The sequence below is a fragment of the Silurus meridionalis genome, chromosome 17 (genome assembly GCF_014805685.1).
Source record: "Silurus meridionalis isolate SWU-2019-XX chromosome 17, ASM1480568v1, whole genome shotgun sequence".
Lineage (NCBI taxonomy): Eukaryota > Metazoa > Chordata > Actinopteri > Siluriformes > Siluridae > Silurus > Silurus meridionalis.
In genome coordinates, this window is record NC_060900.1 from 29,423,666 (window position 1) to 29,442,263 (window position 18,598).

The window sequence follows — 18,598 nt, forward strand, 5'->3', positions numbered from 1 at the left end:
GTTAACTAGATAAGTCATATTTTAAACGCTAATATAGCAGATTCATGGAAAATTACATCGCTAATCAGCATTTTTGCCGCAACTAATTTATGAATAAGTCTGCATCTACTACATTAAAGAGAATCGCTTTATTTAAAGTGAATAAAATACCCTAGTTAATGGAGATGAACATTAATTAAGTTGCAGACACACACCTGACTCGTGTGTGTAGAGCATGTAAGATGAACCGCACACCTGACTCGTGTGTATAGAGCAGGTGAGATGAACCGCACACCTGACTCGTGTGTGTAGAGCAGGTGAGATGAACCGCACACCTGACTCGTGTGTGTAGAGCAGGTGAGATGAACCGCACACCTGACTCGTGTGTGTAGAGTAGGTGAGATGAACTGGGAAAGCAGCCAGTGGGTCAAACCACTGTGAGGAAGGAGAGGGGGAACTCAACTGTTTCTAAATGTATTTTTTGCGGGGGGTTTTTTCTACTTACACAATTATTTTAGGTATACATACATATATTTTTCATATAGTAGAGAAAACATATAATAGAGGGTGCGATTTTTTAAAATAATCTTTTTTTTGGGACAACCCTCCGTTTGGGGGGGGGGGGTCGGGGGGTGATGTCATGACGAGGCATATAAAACGCATACGGAGAGAGGCAGCGTAACCTACAGACATTCCCTTTTAGGAACTCAGCTGTGTCAAAACGCTTAAGGAATGATTGTCCAATCACGCCAGACTGACCAGTCCCTGCCTAGTGTGTGTCTGTCAAACACAGCTAGAGGAGGACTGAGGGGCCAGAAGTGGCACTGCGGTCTAGGTTATAAAAACCACACAAGGTCAGCGGGGTGGAACAACCCGCAGCGTTACATATGTCTTGAAGAGGAAACTCCAGAGAACCAAGATTTTGAGGCAGCCACATTCCAGGTGGAGTGAGCTCTGACCCCGAAGGGAGCGGGGAGACCAGAGGTTTAGTAAGATAATGTGATTGCATCAACAATCCACCTGCTCAGAGTCTGCTTATTACTAGGGAGGCCTCTCTTGGGAGGGCCGTAGCAGACGACCAGCTGATCGGTCTTTCTCCAATGACTCGTTCTGTGGACGTAGATGTCCAGTGCATGTGTAACCCAGAGTGATTTATAAATAAATAGTAAATTAAGGGGGATACTTGAAAAAACAGGGAGAAGGAGAAAATTAATGATTGAATTGGAAAAAAAAAATTATAATTGAATAAATATGTATTTTTATTTCATGTTCTGAATGTAAGAAATGTATTTGGTTGTTATTGAGGGTTGTGTCTCTTTTAAGAGAGTGTGAGATATTGACCAATCAAGTGAGAGAACTCATTACCGAGGAATGACTCAGACACAGCGCGAGAAAAGAAGAGAAGAGAGGAATACTAAGGATTGTTGGAGATTTCGGGGAAAAAAACTAACCAAAAGAAATCCATGGGTTTAAAAAAAAATAATTGGAAGGAAATTCTAGTAAAATATTGGTTTTGTTTGAACTGAATGTTTTTTTTTTGTTGAATTGGTTATGCTGGGGAGGTTTTGAGAGTTTTTGATTTTGGATTTGGCAACGACACGGAATAAGTTGTTACCACATGAACAAGATAGCGAGCCACAGAACAAACCTATATTGAAATGAGGATATCTGAGGATTTCAGTGGATTCACTGCTTTATTTTCCTGGATTGGGGAAAAAAAAAAAATAAGAAAAAGGAAAAATTGCGCAGGAGGACAGATTGACCCGACATCAAACTCTTCGGTTGTTTTTCTCCAATCATTTGTGGACTATTTTTTCTGGTCAGCAAAACGGTAGTCCTGAACTGTTCCTCTAACATCACAAACTGTTCATTTAGAATCTAGAGACTGGTATTCGAAAAGAAAGAAATATATCAAATTTATGCATCACAGTTGTTTAATTTATTGATTGTTGCATTGTGTGGCATTATTGTTCATTCCACTTGATTGCTCACTGAAGGTCAAGGTTATGGGTCATTGTGATTATTGGTGGTTTTTCATGTTTTTTTCCAATGTTTTCTTTTGTTTTTTGGCATACATTGGTAAATTGAGTCCTATACCGTACGAGAATTGTTTTGCCCACGTTGAATGTTCAATCCAAGTTAAGAGTTATTGGGATTATAAAAGGTGTGATTTAAACTAGGAAGGATTTCTCAAACTCTAATCTTAGTTCAAGTTAAAACAGTTAAAATTAAATAGGTTCAAAGTCCAGTTAAAGCTCAATTAAAACCAAAAAAGCGAAAAGTATCCTAAATTAGATTGACTTAAATAGATTAAAAAAGAATAAATCTTAACATAAATATAAAAAAAGAAATAAATATAGAAACTAATTTTGTTGCTCCTATTTGCATTCTTTAGATATAGTTTTTACAGTTCACAGTACTGTATAACCAAGTATACAGTAGGTTTACTGGTTGGCGCTATCTTGGTTTTGTGTCTTGCCTTGTGTTGTCTGTCTGTACTGTTTTTTGTCTGCACTGTTTGCACTAGGTTGCACTCGATGCAGTTTATGTAGATTGTGTTGTGTTGTAGCTTTGTTATTGTTTAGTGTAGCACCAGGGTTCCTGAGGAACGTTGTCCCGTTTTTACTGTGTACTGTGTACCACTGTGTATAGTAGAAATGACAATAAAAGCCTCTTGACTCTTGACTTGACTAGAGAATAAGCGATTTGAGTTCATAGAATTCATTTTCTTTATTTTGTGTTTCTGCTAAAAGAGAACCATTGTTTTCTTTTTATACATTTTTCTTTGTTAAAATATAAAATCTCTATTGGAATTCAACCACATCTTCCTTGTCTGTCTGTTTATTTAGTCTCTTACTGCTGCTCCCTCTGAATCTAGGATACTGGTCCATGTTACCCTCTGTCCAATTGACCTGGGCATTCAAATAAGCTACGAGGTGCTGACTAACTTAAAGGGGGCGCTACACATGCACCGGTCAGAGCCGGTAAATTTTTTCCTGGTCTGGGCCCTGGAACAGAGGAGGATAGAATGCCTGTAATTTTACGGCTCATGAGACGACCGAGGGCACCTTGGGGAAGTAACCCGTACGGGGGTAGAGGAAGGCACTAGCCATACCTGGGGTAAACTCCGGGGCCACAGAAAGGGCCTGCAAGTCCTTAATAGAGTAGAAGAGTCTTGATAGAGTAGAAGGCCAACAAGAAGGCGGTCTTGAGGGTGACTTAGCTAGAGGCTGGAAGGGTCAGACAGAGCCCCAAAACGACGGCCAGGTCCCACCCAGGCACTCTAGGTCGTACCACGGGCCTCAGCCTCTGGGTGCCACGAAGAAAACCCTAGGGTCTCTGCCAAGAGATTCCACGGCCAAGGGGGCGTGATTAGCCAAAATGGCGGATGCGTAGACTTGGACGGAGCCAACCCTTTGGCGAACTGTCCCTAGAGGAAATCCAGCACTAAACCAGCTAGGCAGTGGACTCTTTTTAAGAACTATTTTGGATTCTAATTAAGAAACCTGACCTTGGCCAATATAAAATCTCCCCTTTATATCCAACATTTTACAAAAGGTTGTAGCACAGCAGTTCTGATCACATCTACCGTAATTTCCGGACTATTAAGCGCACCCAAATATATGCCGCACCCACTGAATTTTACAAAGATTTTTATTTTGAACATAAATAAGCCGCACCTGTCTATAAGCCGCCGTCTACACTGAAACTAATGAACTTTACACAGGCTTTAACGAAAGACAGTGACTGTTACACGACTTGTATCTAAACAGTAGCCTACCAAGAAAGTCATTGTTCACTGTCTTCCTCCTTCCTTTCACAACAATTCCTCTCGGGTGTTTTTCTTTCGTCGTGCATTTAAAAATCACCATCGGTGAAGCTTTTCTCCCGATGCCGTGCAGCTCAGAACACAGGTGAAGTGCATTTTTTCATGCCCGGTTGTTTTCAGCATGACGAATGATTCGCTTTTCTGTAGACAGTCCGAGTGAGCGGCAGGTCAAACGTCAGAGGAACATCATCCATATTTATGATGTGGTGCGGCCCGATTCAGTGGGAGCGCATCTGATTTAATATAAAGAGTTTCATTGGTTCACCTGAACCCGTTCTGCAGTTTCATTGGTCTAATGTTATGGGGCTCAGTTTTTTGGCTTGAAGTTTGTGAAACCGGGAAAAACCCAGGAAAAATCCATAAATTAGCCTCTTCGTTGTTTAAGTGGCGGGGTTCAAAGCATGGGAAAAAGTAGCGGTTTATAGTCCGGAAAATACGGTACTTAGGAATAACATTTATAAAATGTATCAGTCAGGATTTCGGCCTCATCATAGCACAGAGACGGTGCAAGTTAAGGTGCTAAATGACCTGCTATTGGCCTCTGATCGGGGTTTTGTCTCTTTGCTTGTTTTGATCCACCTCAGTGCAGCTTTTGACACCATTGATCATAATCTCCTGCTTGCTGGACTTGAGAACATTGTTGGAATAAAGGGAACAGCTCTCTCCTGGCCTAGGTCTTATTTGACTGATCGCTATCAGTTTGTTGATGTAAATGGTGAGTACTCCACACTCTCTAATGTAAAGTTTGGTGTTCCGCAAGGATCTGTCTTAGGCCCACTGCTTTTCTCTTTATATCTGCTGCCTCTGGGTGAAATTATAGATAAACATGGTATTCGCTTCCATTGCTATGCTGATGATACACAGCTGTATATTTCAGCAAAGCCAGATGAGAGCTTAACAATGTTGAGGAGTATGTAAAGGACATTAGACAGTGGATGCTTGATTACTTTCCTCTGCTCAACTCAGATAAGACGGAAGTACTTTTACTAGGACCACATGCAGCTACAAGCAAACCTTCCGATTACATAGCATCTCTGGATGGTGTTTCTCAGTGTGTACAGCAGTCAAAGACCTTGGTGTGATTATTGACCCGAGTGCAGAAATAAGCTTCATTTAGTTCAGAATGCAGCAGCAAGAGTCCTCACTAGATCTAGAAAATATGACCACATCAGCCCTGTTTTAATCATCTACACTGCTCCCAATTACATCTCACACTGATTATAAAATACTACTACTGACGTATATAGCACTTAACGGTCTTGCACCACAGTATCTGAGTGAACTTCTGTACCAGTATGATCCTCCACGCCTACTTAGATCAAAAGGTGCAGGCTATTTGTTGGTACCTCAAATAATGCAGGGGGCAGATGTTTCTCTTATAAACCCCACAGTTCTGGAACAACCTTACAATCAGTGTTCAGGACTCAGACACAGTCTAAGTGTTCAAGTCGAGGCTGAAAATGTATTTATTCAGTCAAGTCTTTTATCAGTAGATTTTTTTAGGTAAAGGAGCAGATCTGGAGGGATCATGGATGAGGACTGTTTGGTGAAATGGGATATTTGTATGCTGTTGTCACCTCACTCTCACACGTTCACTCAGGTTTGTTGACGGTGGTGTGAGAAAGGAGTTAGGAGGAGTGCTCTCCGGGAGTGGGGGCGATCGCATAGAAATGCGAGCAGAATGAGCGCAGCGCAATATGCGCAGGTCATGCACAGAATGTGCAGAAAATCTGCGCAGAAAGTACACAGAATGCGCGCAGTCAGATCCCTCGGAAACCCGACCTAGCTCCGCCACCAACTCCATAGCTCCTCGAGCATAGCTCGCAAAGCCCCTATGGAGAAATCACTAGCGTGCTCTGCTCCCAGGAATATTTATATATTTCTTTTCTTTTCTTTTCTTTTCTTTTCTTTTCTTTTCTTTTCTTTTCTTTTCTTAACTTTTTTGACGAACAATTGACAGACAATTCAACACATACACACAGAGCGCTTTGTGAACAAACAGAAGCTGATGCTGCCTCTCTCTGTATGTGCTTTATACTCCTGTTCGTGACTTCACCCCGCCGGTGAATTTTTGACTGATTACACACATTATTTCAGAGCGTGAACACTCATGCGCATTCCCAAAGCGTTTTGACACAGCTCGAGTTCCTAAAAGGGAATTGAATTAAACTGAATTACCCCATGATTCTGATGAGAGAATGTCATGAGGTTGCCAAAAGCTGCATCTTTCTTTCAGCTTCTCCCATTAGGGGTCGCCACAGCGAATCCCCCGCATGTTTGATTTGGCACATATTTTTACGCTGGATGCCCTTCCTAACGCAACCCTCCCCATGTATTCTGGCTTGGGACCGGCACTAAGAGTGGCTGGGGTTGGTTCCCTGACCGGGGATTGAACCCGGGCCGCAGCGCGCCGCATCCTAACCACTAGACCACCAGGGAACCTGCCAAAAGCTGCATCTAAGCTAAATAAAGCTACAACATATTGGACGATCTAAAACATACATCATATTCTGGGTTCTTTAACACGCTTCTGTTTACTATATAATTCTATGCACATCCATTTGTAGTTTGTGTTAAAATTTGTCACATCCTGCAGACCCCATATAACGTATTGTAACAATACGTTATATGGGGTCTGCAGGATGTGACATATTGTAACACAAATATAATAATATATAATAATATAATATAATAAATAATATTGCAAACAGTTTGCGTTATTTAGTATAATGTACAATGTTAAATATTATCAAAATGTTTTGTAGTGTAATGTGCATTCACAATATTGTATTTTTTTACTAAATAGGTGTGTGTCTGTGTGGGTGTGTGTGTTACCTTTTGTCATGTTTTTAATCTTCCCCAGTGGTGAGGGAATAGAAACATACGATCCATCTACAAATTAGATCAACAGTAAACAATGTGTGTGTGTGTGTGTGTGTGTGTGTGTGTGTGTGTGTGTGTGTGTGTGTGTGTGTGTGTGTGTGTGTGTGTATCACACCCCCTCCTGGCTGAGAGTACTCATTACAGGGAGAGTCTTCTAGAGGACGTTTGTAATGTTTCAGCAGAGTAACGATGGCATCATGACCTAAACAAGGAGCATAGACACTAAAATTATACAATAATTGATGCCTTTTCCAAACTGTACTATTGTTCTTACTAACGCTTTGTGTACAAGAGCTCCTAATAAAATTTATTGGTGCCCTTCTTCAAGTGTATCTTCAAGTGTACTAATACACAGTGCACTAATACACAGGGGGCACCTGTGTGTTAGTGCACTTTGTATTCGTGCACTGTGTATTATTGCCCTGAGTATTAGTGCACTGTGTATTAGTGCACTGTGTATTAGTGAACTGTTTATTAGTGCACTGTGTATTAGTGCACTGTGTGTTAGTGCCCTGTGTATTATTGCCCTGAGTATGAGTGCACTGTGTATTAGTGCACTGTTTATTAATGCACTGTGTATTAGTGCACTGTGTATTAGTGCCCTGAGTATTAGTGCACTGTGTATTAGTGAACTGTGTATTATTGCCCTGAGTATTAGTGCACTGTGTATTAGTGATCTGTGTATTATTGCCCTGTGTATTAGTGCTCTGTGTATTAGTGATCTGTGTATTAGTGATCTGTGTATTAGTGCACTGTGTATTAGTGTTCTGTGTATTAGTGCTCTGTGTATTAGTGATCTGTGTATTAGTGCTCTGTGTATTAGTGATCTGTGTCTTAGTGAACTGTGTATTATTGCCCTGAGTATTAGTGCTCTGTGTATTAGTGATCTGTGTATTAGTGCACTGTGTATTAGTGATCTGTGTATTAGTGCACTGTGTATTAGTGCTCTGTGTATTAGTGCTCTGTGTATTAGTGATCTGTGTATTAGTGCTCTGTGTATTAGTGATCTGTGTCTTAGTGAACTGTGTATTAGTGATCTGTGTATTAGTGCTCTGTGTATTAGTGATCTGTGTATTAGTGATCTGTGTATTAGTGCACTGTGTATTAGTGCTCTGTGTATTAGTGCTCTGTGTATTAGTGTTCTGTGTATTAGTGATCTGTGTCTTAGTGCTCTGTGTAGTAGAGCTTTAAATGAAGTGTCCTTACTGAAGTGTACTAGTGCTTTTAGTGTTGTGTACTACACCTTTCTCGTAAGCCCACATCAGACAGGTCTGTTCATCTTTCTCTCCACTGGAGCGACTCGGATCACACGCCACCAAGTTCATGTCTGCTCCACTGTCTAATAAGAACTGAACGAGGCGGATGTGTCCATGGAAACAGGCACTGTGTAAACCTATCAGAATCAAGAAACCAGATACATCAGCATGAATTCTGTATTCTAAATACACCTACATTAACATTTACAGTAACAGTTTAACTAACTTATACATTAATATATGTGTGGATATGTATATAAATGTGTAGATGTGTATATTGTATATATGTGCAAATTTCTTTTTGTGCAGATGTGAATACTGTTTATGTATATGTGTGTATGTGTATATTGTTTATATGTGCAGATGTGTATATTGTTCATGCAGATGTTTTTATTGTTCATGTATATATGTGTATATTGTTTATATGTGCAGATGTGTCTACCATGTGTGCAGATATGTATATTTGTCAGGAATCCACCTGCTACGACCCCTTCTGCGGTTGTCATGCTCCGATCTTCATGCTTCAATCACACACACCTGGGACTCGTTCAACACTCATCCCTGGCTCCCACATAAACCCCTCACTCACTCTCTGTCCGTTATAGTATGTGTTTGTTGGTATGTGTTTATGTGTTGTTGGTCTGCATATCCCTATACGTTCCCTTTCTCTCAGACTCCACAGTTTCTCCACGGCTGCCCTTTCTCCCCAAAACGCACCCCGGATAACCCCTATCTCTGTGCGTTCGTTCCTGGACTATGTGGACCTCTACCCTCCCTCTACCTTATACCGGACTGCCTTGTATGTATTCGTGTGATTCGCCTTCACTCATTAAACTTTCGGTGATTTCTACTCCGGCTTTCGCCTCCGTTCATTCGCCCCCTGACAATATTGTTTATATGTGCAGATGTATATACAGTACTGTACAAAAATTTTAAGTGGTGTAATAAATGTTGTAAATTGAGTGAAAGTGTTAATGTATTTTTATCAAATAAGAAAATGTGAAGTAAATGAACAGAAGTTAAATCCAAATCAAATCACTATTTTTTGTGACACTGTTGTCCGCATCTATCCTTCTAATTTTGCACAGTTTTTGAAGGCATTTGGCAGGTTGGTTGTTCCAGACATCTTGGAAAACTAACCACAGATCTTCTGTGGATGTATGCTCCTCAAATGCTTCTGTCTCTTCTTGTGATTGCAGACAGACTCAATAAAATTTAGATCAGGGCTCTGTGGGTCCAAAAAAGATCACAGCTACCATCAAAAAAGATTTCAAATAAGCACAAAGAAATGAGTGATGTTGAGGAATGTAGACACAGTGGTCAGCCAAGGAACCTTATTACAGCAGATGAAAGACACATCATGCTTAATTTCCTTTCATATCAAAAGATGTCCAGCAGAGCCAAAAAACTGGAGGAAACTGGAGGAAACCAGTGGGACCCAGATACACCCATCTACTGTCTGGAGAAGTCTGGCTAGAAGTGGTCTTCTTGAAAGAACTGCAGCCAAAAATCCAAACCTTCAACCTAGAATCAAGGCTCAGTGTCTCAACTATACTCAAAGAAGGAGGCACTAATGAGTGTCTGCAGGCAACAGTGAAGCATGGTGGAGGTTTCTGTAGGTTTGGAGCTACATTACTGCAGATGGAGTTGGAGAAGTGGTCAGGATTAATGGTGTCCTCAATGGTGAGAAATACAGGCAGATTCCTCTTCATTATGCAGAACCATCAGGGAGTCAACTGATTTGCCCCAGATTTATCCTGCAGCAGGACAACGACCCCTAACATGCATTGTCTTAATGACAATATCATTAGAACTAAAAGGTTATTGCATTGAACTTTGGTTCCGAAGGTCATGAGTTCAAATCCCAGCCATACAAAGCTGCCACTCCTGGTCCCCTGAGCAAGGCCCTTAACCCAATAGCTAACCAAATGTTTGAATAAGATAAATGCAAGTTGCTCCGTATAAGAGTTTTTTTTAAATGCCATAAATATAAATGTAAAACTATATTAGAGAAGAAGAACAAGGAGTTCTGGAAGTGATTGTTTTGGCCTCCACAGAGTCCTGATCTCAACATCTCTGTGATTACATGAAGAAACATTGGGATTTGAGGAGCCTACACTCACAGAAGATCTCAAAAATGTTTGTAAAAACCTACCTGCTGAGTGATTGTGCAAGTGTACTTGGAAGGAGTGATGCTGTTTGCAGGTAAACAAGGTAACACCAAATATTGATCTGATTTATCTTCTCTTAATTCACTTTTGAAGGCGTTTTCACTTCACACTTTACTGTGAAGTTTTTCACACCAACATAAAACACACTACAGTATGTTTATGCATATTGTACCCGTGTGTCCATCTCGGCCCTGGTGATTAATGCTGACTGCATTCTGGCTGATGAGGAACTTGACCATGTCCAGGTCTTTACCATATGTACAGGAACTGCAGAGAAAAAGCACAGATCAAAAACAGACCTCTCTCTTCTCTCCTGCACCTTTTTTAGATTGATTGATTTATTTTCATTGCCTGTGAAATGCCGTTTCACTGAAGATGTTCTCTTTGGACAGACTTTCTGTTCCTGTAAGCTGCACCAACTCCTTCACCACCTCAAACTTCCCATTATAACACGCCCTGTTCATCACACACACACATCTTCACCAGCAGCTCTCTTTATCAGTTTTTTTTTAACCTTATAATCTTAACATTATCCTGAATATAATTTTGAGTTAGAATGTAATTATGTGTGTGTTCAGGTGCATGAGAACCCTGTTACCCATTGCAGTATGTAGAACCTCAGCATTGAGAACCAGAATGATTGATGTCCAGCTGTATGACTTACAGATGCAGTGGTGTGTCTCCATAGATGTTGATTGAATGTGGCTGCACATTAAAGTTTCCCTGCAGCAGGAAACGCACAGGCTCGTGGTGGCCGAATCGTGCACAGAAATGCAGTGGCATGTGATCCTCATTATCCTGAGCATTTACTGCAGGGGGAAACACAAAGCATAGCTGGAGACTTATCTGTATTACATTTCTGAATCAGTTCTAGCACTGAATGTTATTATTCATTAAAGAACATCCTCTCGCTGTTACTCATCACCCGATTGTCTGTGATGCACTACTCCATTTTTATTCATCAATTATTATTTATATAATATTATATTATATATCACTTATTACAAAGCACATTGTACACACACAAGAACTCCCTTAGATGATATGAGGAAGAAACCTTGAAAAGAACCAGACTCAGAACAAACCGTATTCTCATCTGCGTCATATGGAATCATCACTCATCCATACATTTATAATAAAATCATCATCATATGAATTACTCATTATTATTATCAACACAGGACCACGTACACAATGTGATAAATGTATGTAGTGTCTCATACCGTCCACTTTCCCTCCATCCTCCACCAGCAGCCGGATCACGCTGAGGAAACCTTTAGCAGCAGCCAGGTGAAGGGGACGATCTCCAACCTCTCCACTAGCGTTCACATCTGCTCCGAATTTTAGCAACAGCTTACACACCTGCTCACACCCAGCGGGATGAACACAAACACTCACACACACACACACACACACACACACACACACACACAAAGCTTCCAATGGATTATGATACCAGATAGAAATCATGGCAGAAATATCATGTGTGTGTGTGTGTGTGTGTGTGTGTGTGTGTGTGTGTGTGTGTGTGTGTGTGACAGGAACCTGTTCATGGCCATAGAAAGCTGCGATGTGCAGAGGTGTGAAGAACACAGCATCCTGAACATTAACATAAGCCCCATGCTGCAGGAGAACATCCACTGCCTTCAAAACACACACACACACACACACACACACACACACACACACACACACTAGATAGATAGATAGATAGATAGATAGATAGATAGATAGATAGATAGATAGATAGATAGATAGATAGATAGATAGATAGATAGATAGATAGATAGATAGATAGATAGACACTGCTGATGTGATGGATGTTGTGTCCTAGTAATGGCAATGTAATGGAAATAGTATTGTTTTTGGCTCCGCCCACCTCGTGATGTCCTGCCATAGTGGCGATGTGCAGAGCTGTGAGTGCTCCATAACCAACCTGCTGAACATCTGCACCTCCATGTAACAAGGCTGTGGCCAATTCAGCACTGTCCTGGAGGGAGAAGAAGTAAATGTTTGCATTGTGTGTGTGTGTGTGTGTGTGTGTGTGTGTGTGTGTGTGTGTGTGTGTGTGTACTGTGTAAGCAGCGAGGTGCAGGGCGGTGAAGCCGTTGCGACTCAGTCTGGAGGCTCTCAGTCCCTTCAGCATCAGGTTGCGGATGTGGTTTTTATTCCCTGCAGTGGATCAGAGACTTGGCTGTGATTCCACACTTCACCATGTTCCTCAGATGTGTTTACACCAAATCTTCTCCAGCAGCATGAACCTCTCTGCTTATCAATTTACATTACTACAGAGTGTAAACTTCACAAAATATATTAGGTGAGGGTGTGTTGAATGTGTTGTGTTTGTATAGTGTGTTTGTGTGTAGTGTATGTCATGTTTGTGTTTGTGTTTGTGTGTAATTGTGATGTTACCTGAGCAGATGCAGCACAGGTGGAGCAGAGACAGTCCTGCCTCAGAGCGGTAATGTAAATTCACTTTGTTAAAAGCCTCATCTGAACTGAACAAAGACACGACACGTCACATCACAAAACGTCCCGTCCAGTCACGACAGGACATGCCACGTCACATTGCATCATGCCACGACATGCCAAGTCACATCACGCCACGTCACTCCACGTCACATCACATCGCATCACGTCACGACACATCACATCATGACATGCCACATCACATCACATCTCATCACATCACAGAGATGGCATAATAGATGAACCTTCACACTGCACCTCATGTATGGATTTTATTGTTAAATCTGTAGAAATTCTGAAATGTTTCTGACCTGAACACATGTTTTAGTTCCGAATATTCTTCATCTTTAATTCTCAGATCATCATCCAACTTCTCCACAATCACAGAATACGACTCATTCACTTTCTTTTTCCATTCATCTGTAGCGCACACACACACACACACACACACACACACACACACACACACACACAAAATAATCACATTACATAACATTACAGTGCTGATGATTTTTACAGTTTCTAAATAAAAAAACACGTATATCATAAAATCACGTATTACCACTTATTATTAATAATTCAGCATTTATCTCTGTGTGTAGTGAGTTTGATGGTGTTGAGTGAAATAATGTTGAGTGTGATGGTGTTGGGTGTGATGGTGTTGAGTGTGATCTTGTTGAGTGTGATGGTATTGAGAGAGATGGTGTTGAGTGTGAAGGTGTTAAAACTTAACTTATTGAGAGTGACAGTGTTGAGTGTGATGGTATTGAGATTAATGGTATTGAGATTAATGGTGTTGAGTCTGACCGTTTGAGAGTGACGGTGTTGAGTGTGATGGTGTTGAGTGTGATGGTATTAAGTGTAATGGTATTGAGAGTGATGGTGTTAAGTGTGATGGTGTTGAGTGTGATTGTGTTGAGTGTGATGGTTTTTAGAGTGACATGTTGAGTGTGATTGTATCAAGTGTGATGGTGTTGATACTGATGGTGTTGAGAGTGTGAAATGAACAGGAAATAAAAGCACTGCACTCACATGCACACCATCAATAGGTAGTAATGATTTCATGAACTTTTTAAATAATAAAGTAAAAAATCCAGACGATTAAAATAAATCCAAACTATTTTATAAATAACCCTGTAGACAGCAGTGTCATTATAACAGACCATCAATTACAAAGTTTTACTCCTATTCAAGAGAAGGACTTCATTTCATTTATTTCCTCATCAAAATCATCAACCTGCATTCTCGATCCCTCGCCTACAAGTTTCCTCAAACAGATCATTCCAGAGGAAATTGAACCTGTTTTAAAATAATAAACTCTTCCATTAGCACTGGTTTTGTACCTAAATCCTTCAAACTGCAGTTATCAACCCCCTAATTAAGAAACCTGACCTTCACCCTGTCAGCTGTCCAACTACAGTCCAATTTTAAACCTCCCCTTTATCTCCAAGATTCTAGAAAAGGTTGTAGCACAGCAGTTCTGCTCACATCTACTGAGGAAGAACATTTATGAAATGTATCAGTCAGGATTTCGGCCTCATCATAGCACAGAGATGGCGCTAGTTAAGGTGGTAAATGACTGTTATTGGCCTCTGATCAGGGTTTTGTCTCTTTACTTGTTTTGCTCGACCTCAGTGCAGCTTTTCACAACATTGATCATCATCTCCTGCTTGCTGGACTGGAGAACCTTGTTGGAATAAAGGGAACAGCTCTCTCCTGGCTCAGGTCTTATTTGACTGATCGCTATCAGTTTGTTGATGTAAATGGTGAGTTCTTCACACTCTCTGAGGTAAAGTTTGGTGTTCTGCAAGGATCTGTCTTAGGCCCACTGCTTTTCTCTTTATATCTGCTGCCTCTGGGTGAAATTATACATAAACATGGTATTTGCTTCCATTGCTATGCTGATGATACACAGCTGTATATTTCAGCAAAGCCAGATGAGAGAGATCAGCTTAACAATGTTGAGGGGTGTGTAAAGGACATTAGACAGTGGATGCTTGATAACTTCCTTCTGCTCAACTCAGATAAGACAGAAGTACTTTTACTAGGAACACATGCAGCTAGAAATAAACTTTCCGATTACGTAGCATCTCTAGATGGTGTTTCTGTTTCAGCATGTACGGCTGTCAAAGACCTTGGTGTGATTATTGACCCGAGTCTTTCCATTGAGTCTCACGTGAATAATATCACCAGGATCTCCTTCTTTCACCTTAGAAATATTGCTAAAATTAGAAATATGATGTCGTTACAGGATGCAGAAAAACTAGTTGATGCTTTTGTAACATCTAGATTAGACTACTGTAACGCTTTACTGTCTGGGTGTTGGAGTAAATGCATAAATAAGCTTCAGTTAGTTCAGAATGCTTTTATTCCATCTATGTTGTAAAACTATAAAAAATGATTCTGTAAAAACTTTTTTTTTTATCAGCAGATACATACTTAAGAACATCACCACCAGCATCCATTTGTCTTCTTTATCATTGATTCGCAGAGCAGAGCAGCTCTACACAATCCAGATCTTTAAAATATATTTAGGTTTTATCTTATAGATTAGTGAAGTGAGGTCATAGAGTTGAACAGACAGAAACACATACACACACACAAATACACACACACATTATATGGTTTGATCCCACAGTATATAACAAACTGCTGAAGAAGTTGATGCAGGCTCTGATCATTACACAGAACTTTAGACACTATTGGGTTTGGGTTAACATCTCTGGATAGTTTTTCTGTCGAATCATGTGCAACAGTAAAAGACACTGGTGTGATTATTGACTCAATTTTTACCAGGATCTCCTTCTTTCATCTTAGAAATATTGCTAAAATTAGAAATATGATGTCGTTACAGGATGCAGAAAAACTAGTTGATGCTTTTGTAACATCTAGATTAGACTACTGTAACGCTTTACTGTCTGGGTGTTGGAGTAAGTGCAGAAATAAGCTTCAGTTAGTTCACAATGCAGCAGCAAGAGTCCTCACTAGATCTAGAAAATATGACCACATCAGGCCTGTTTTAATCATCTACACTGCTCCCAATTACATCTCACACTGATTGTAAAATACTACTACTGACGTATAAAGCACTTAACGCTCTCACGCCGCAGTATCTGAGTGAACTTCTGTACCAGGATGATCCTCCACGCCTACTTAGACCAAAAAGTGCAGGCTATTTGTTGGTACCTCAAATAATGAAGACTACAGCCTTCTACTAACTAAAGACTAAGGACTACTAACTACCTCTCTCTCTCTCTCTCTCTCTCTCTCTCTCTCTCTCTCTCTCGAATCCTGGGGGACCAGTGTCTAGTGTTCTTGTGTCTTTCTTTTCTTAAAATCTGCCTGATTCATCCTGACACCCACTAGATGGAGTTCTCTTCAGCTGGAGACACTCTGTGTAACTGGAGATGGTTCCACATCAACAGCCTAAAGATCCATGAATTTATTGTGGAGGTTTAAATTCAAGAACCAGGAAGATGAAGATAAATGATGAATGGACATTCGATGATGAGGATGAGGTTCCTCTTTGAGTCTGGTTCCTTCCAAGGATTCCTCTTTATACCATCTCAGGGAGTTTTTCCTCCACCACAGCCAACACAGGCTCACTAATTGGGGATAAACTTATAGAGACTAATTCATGATACTGAAATCTGCTACTTGTAAACATTTATTTTCTCTAAAGCTGCTTTGGGGAAAAACTAAATATAACTGTAATAACTGTAATAAACTCTACACACTGTAATACACACTGGAAACTGTAATAAACATTAAACACTGTAATAAACACTGTAATAACAGCTTACAGCAGGTTGATCTTTACCTGTACATGTCTGTGTTGGTCTGGATTTATAATTTCCCATCACGGTGTTGTGATAACCACTAACCTTAAACCTTCTCCTCACTGACCACTGCAATGCTGCAGGAATAAACACTGCTTGTCACTAAACACAATGCAGGCAAGAAGATAAAGCAGAGGATCGCTGACTTCCTGCTAAAAATAAACACCAGCTCTGGGAGGAATGTGTGACAGCTGAACCTGTGTGTGTGTGTGTGTGTGTGTGTGTGTGTGTGTGTGTGTGTGTGTGTGTGTGTGTGTGTGCGCGCTCACCACTGTAAGTATTGGAAAAGCAAGGTCAGTTCTTTGTTCACTGAAGACATTTGGGTTTGAAAAAAATACGAGGGAAGCGAATACAAGTGCAAAAATATTTAATAAAGTGCACAAATACAAAACAAACACAATGAAAATTAACATAAAAAAACTAAAACAAAGAGCAAAACCTGAAAATTGGTACCAGGTTACAAAAATGAGCATGAACAAATACCATGAAGAGACAAACAAGAGACAAGAAATGCATCAAACAGTGAGTCTTTATTCAAGCGTTAACAGACAATGAGATTCACGTGTGACATGTGACATGGCACCATGGGGTACAGTGGCTGATTGGAAATGTAATTTGTGAGCACAGTCCTGACAGAGACAACCCAAAACCTCTTAAAAAATCATTCCGGGGTCCTGGGTAGCTGGCTCTGTTCTGTGAGAGTCTGATGGCTCACAGGGGGAGCGAAGGATTCCACAAAATCAGAGAGGGGAGCAAAGCTCTCTGTGAGGCAGGAAGGGAGAGTAATGCCTTCAGTGGAGCAGAGCAACAAAAGCAGAGCAACAACCTGAGCTGAGCAGGATGGCATAGTATTGTCCGAAGAGGAGCTGGAAAGCATAGTGACATCCACTGTGGGGTTTATAAGAGAAACATCTGCCCCCTGCTGTAATCTTCATTTTTAGAGGTACCAACAAATAGCCTGCACCTTTTGATCTAAGTAGGCGTGGAGGATCATATTGGTACAGAAGTTCACTCAGATACTGCGGCGTGAGAGCGTTAAGTGCTTTATTCAATTCAATTCAATTCAATTCAATTCAATTCAATTCAATTCATTTTATTTGTATAGCGCTTTTAACAATGAACATTTTCTCAAAGCAGCTTTACACAGATAATGTGGTGAATAAAAGTGAATGTTCTTTATAAGAAAGTTTGTCCCTGATGAGCAATCCGGTGGCGACTGTGGCAAGTAAAAACTCCCAGAGATGGTATAAAGAAGAAACCTTGAGAGGAACCAGACTCAGGAGGGAACCTCATCCTCATCTGGGTTGCACCAAATGTCCATTTATAGCAGATATACAATGTTGCGGGGTACAGTGGTGATTATCAGAAGCGAAAAGTAGTCCTGAGTCAATGTAGCAGACTGTTGACATTAACTACAGTCCAATCCATCCTCAAAGTGCCCGTTCTTACTCCAGGATTTCATGGGACCACCCAAGGCGTTGATGAGAAACCGTCCCAAGCTGCACAGAGTGGCCTCCAGTCAAAGAGAACACTATCCAGAGGCAGACCTGGACGAAGTGGGAAGATCCACAGAGGGAAGAAGGGCAGGAACAATGGTCACTGGAACCTAAGGAACATGTTTAACTCGACCGAGAGAGAGAGAGAGAGAGAGAGAGAGAGAGAGAGAGAGAGAGAGAGGTTAGGGTTAGGGTTAGGTGACAGGAAGAGAAGGATATGGATTATTGTGTTTCTTGATTGTTGTATGAAAGTTAATATCACTGTGCAGTTTGGACTCCGGCAAGACTCGCTATGGCAGCATAACTAAAAGGTAGAACCAGAAGGTAACACCAACATAAGGATCTCTGGGATAAGAGACGACCCACCACACCACCGTCAATGAACCTGAGTGAACGTGTGAAAGTGAGGAGATGTGACAGCATACAAATATCCCAGTTCACCAAACACTCTATATCCATGATCCCTCCAGATCTGCTCCTTTACCTCACAAACACCTACTGACTAATGACTCCACTAAATAAATATGTCTTCAGCCTCAACTTGAACACTGAGACTGTGTCTGAGTCCGAACACTGATTGGAAGGTTGTTCCATAACTGTGGGGTTTATGAGAGAAAAATCTGCCCCCTGCTGAAGTCTTCATTATTTGAGGTACCAACAAATAGCCTGCACCTTC

General features: G+C 40.8%; 1 protein-coding gene across 5 annotated transcripts in view; it reads right to left on the reverse strand.

Annotated features, from left to right (window-relative positions):
• tnni3k (TNNI3 interacting kinase) overlaps positions 1–16,557 on the reverse strand; it is a 45,527-nt gene extending 28,970 nt beyond the window's left edge. For 4 of the 5 annotated variants that reach the window (XM_046871269.1, XM_046871264.1, XM_046871265.1 and 1 more), the window contains exons 1-13: positions 16,408–16,557; positions 12,899–13,007; positions 12,531–12,616; positions 12,193–12,290; positions 11,998–12,108; positions 11,664–11,762; positions 11,342–11,480; positions 10,783–10,927; positions 10,470–10,574; positions 10,291–10,385; positions 7,935–8,084; positions 6,807–6,893; positions 6,644–6,700 (exon numbers count right to left, since the gene is read on the reverse strand). In XM_046871269.1, coding sequence (XP_046727225.1) covers positions 6,644–6,700; positions 6,807–6,893; positions 7,935–8,084; positions 10,291–10,385; positions 10,470–10,574; positions 10,783–10,927; positions 11,342–11,480; positions 11,664–11,762; positions 11,998–12,108; positions 12,193–12,290; positions 12,531–12,616; positions 12,899–13,007; positions 16,408–16,447 — 1,321 coding nt within the window. In that variant the 5' untranslated portion in view covers positions 16,448–16,557. The remainder of the gene's footprint in view (positions 1–6,643; positions 6,701–6,806; positions 6,894–7,934; positions 8,085–10,290; positions 10,386–10,469; positions 10,575–10,782; positions 10,928–11,341; positions 11,481–11,663; positions 11,763–11,997; positions 12,109–12,192; positions 12,291–12,530; positions 12,617–12,898; positions 13,008–16,407) is intronic. The other variant, XM_046871270.1, reaches the window with a different exon arrangement.
• Positions 16,558–18,598: the final 2,041 nt, after the last annotated feature.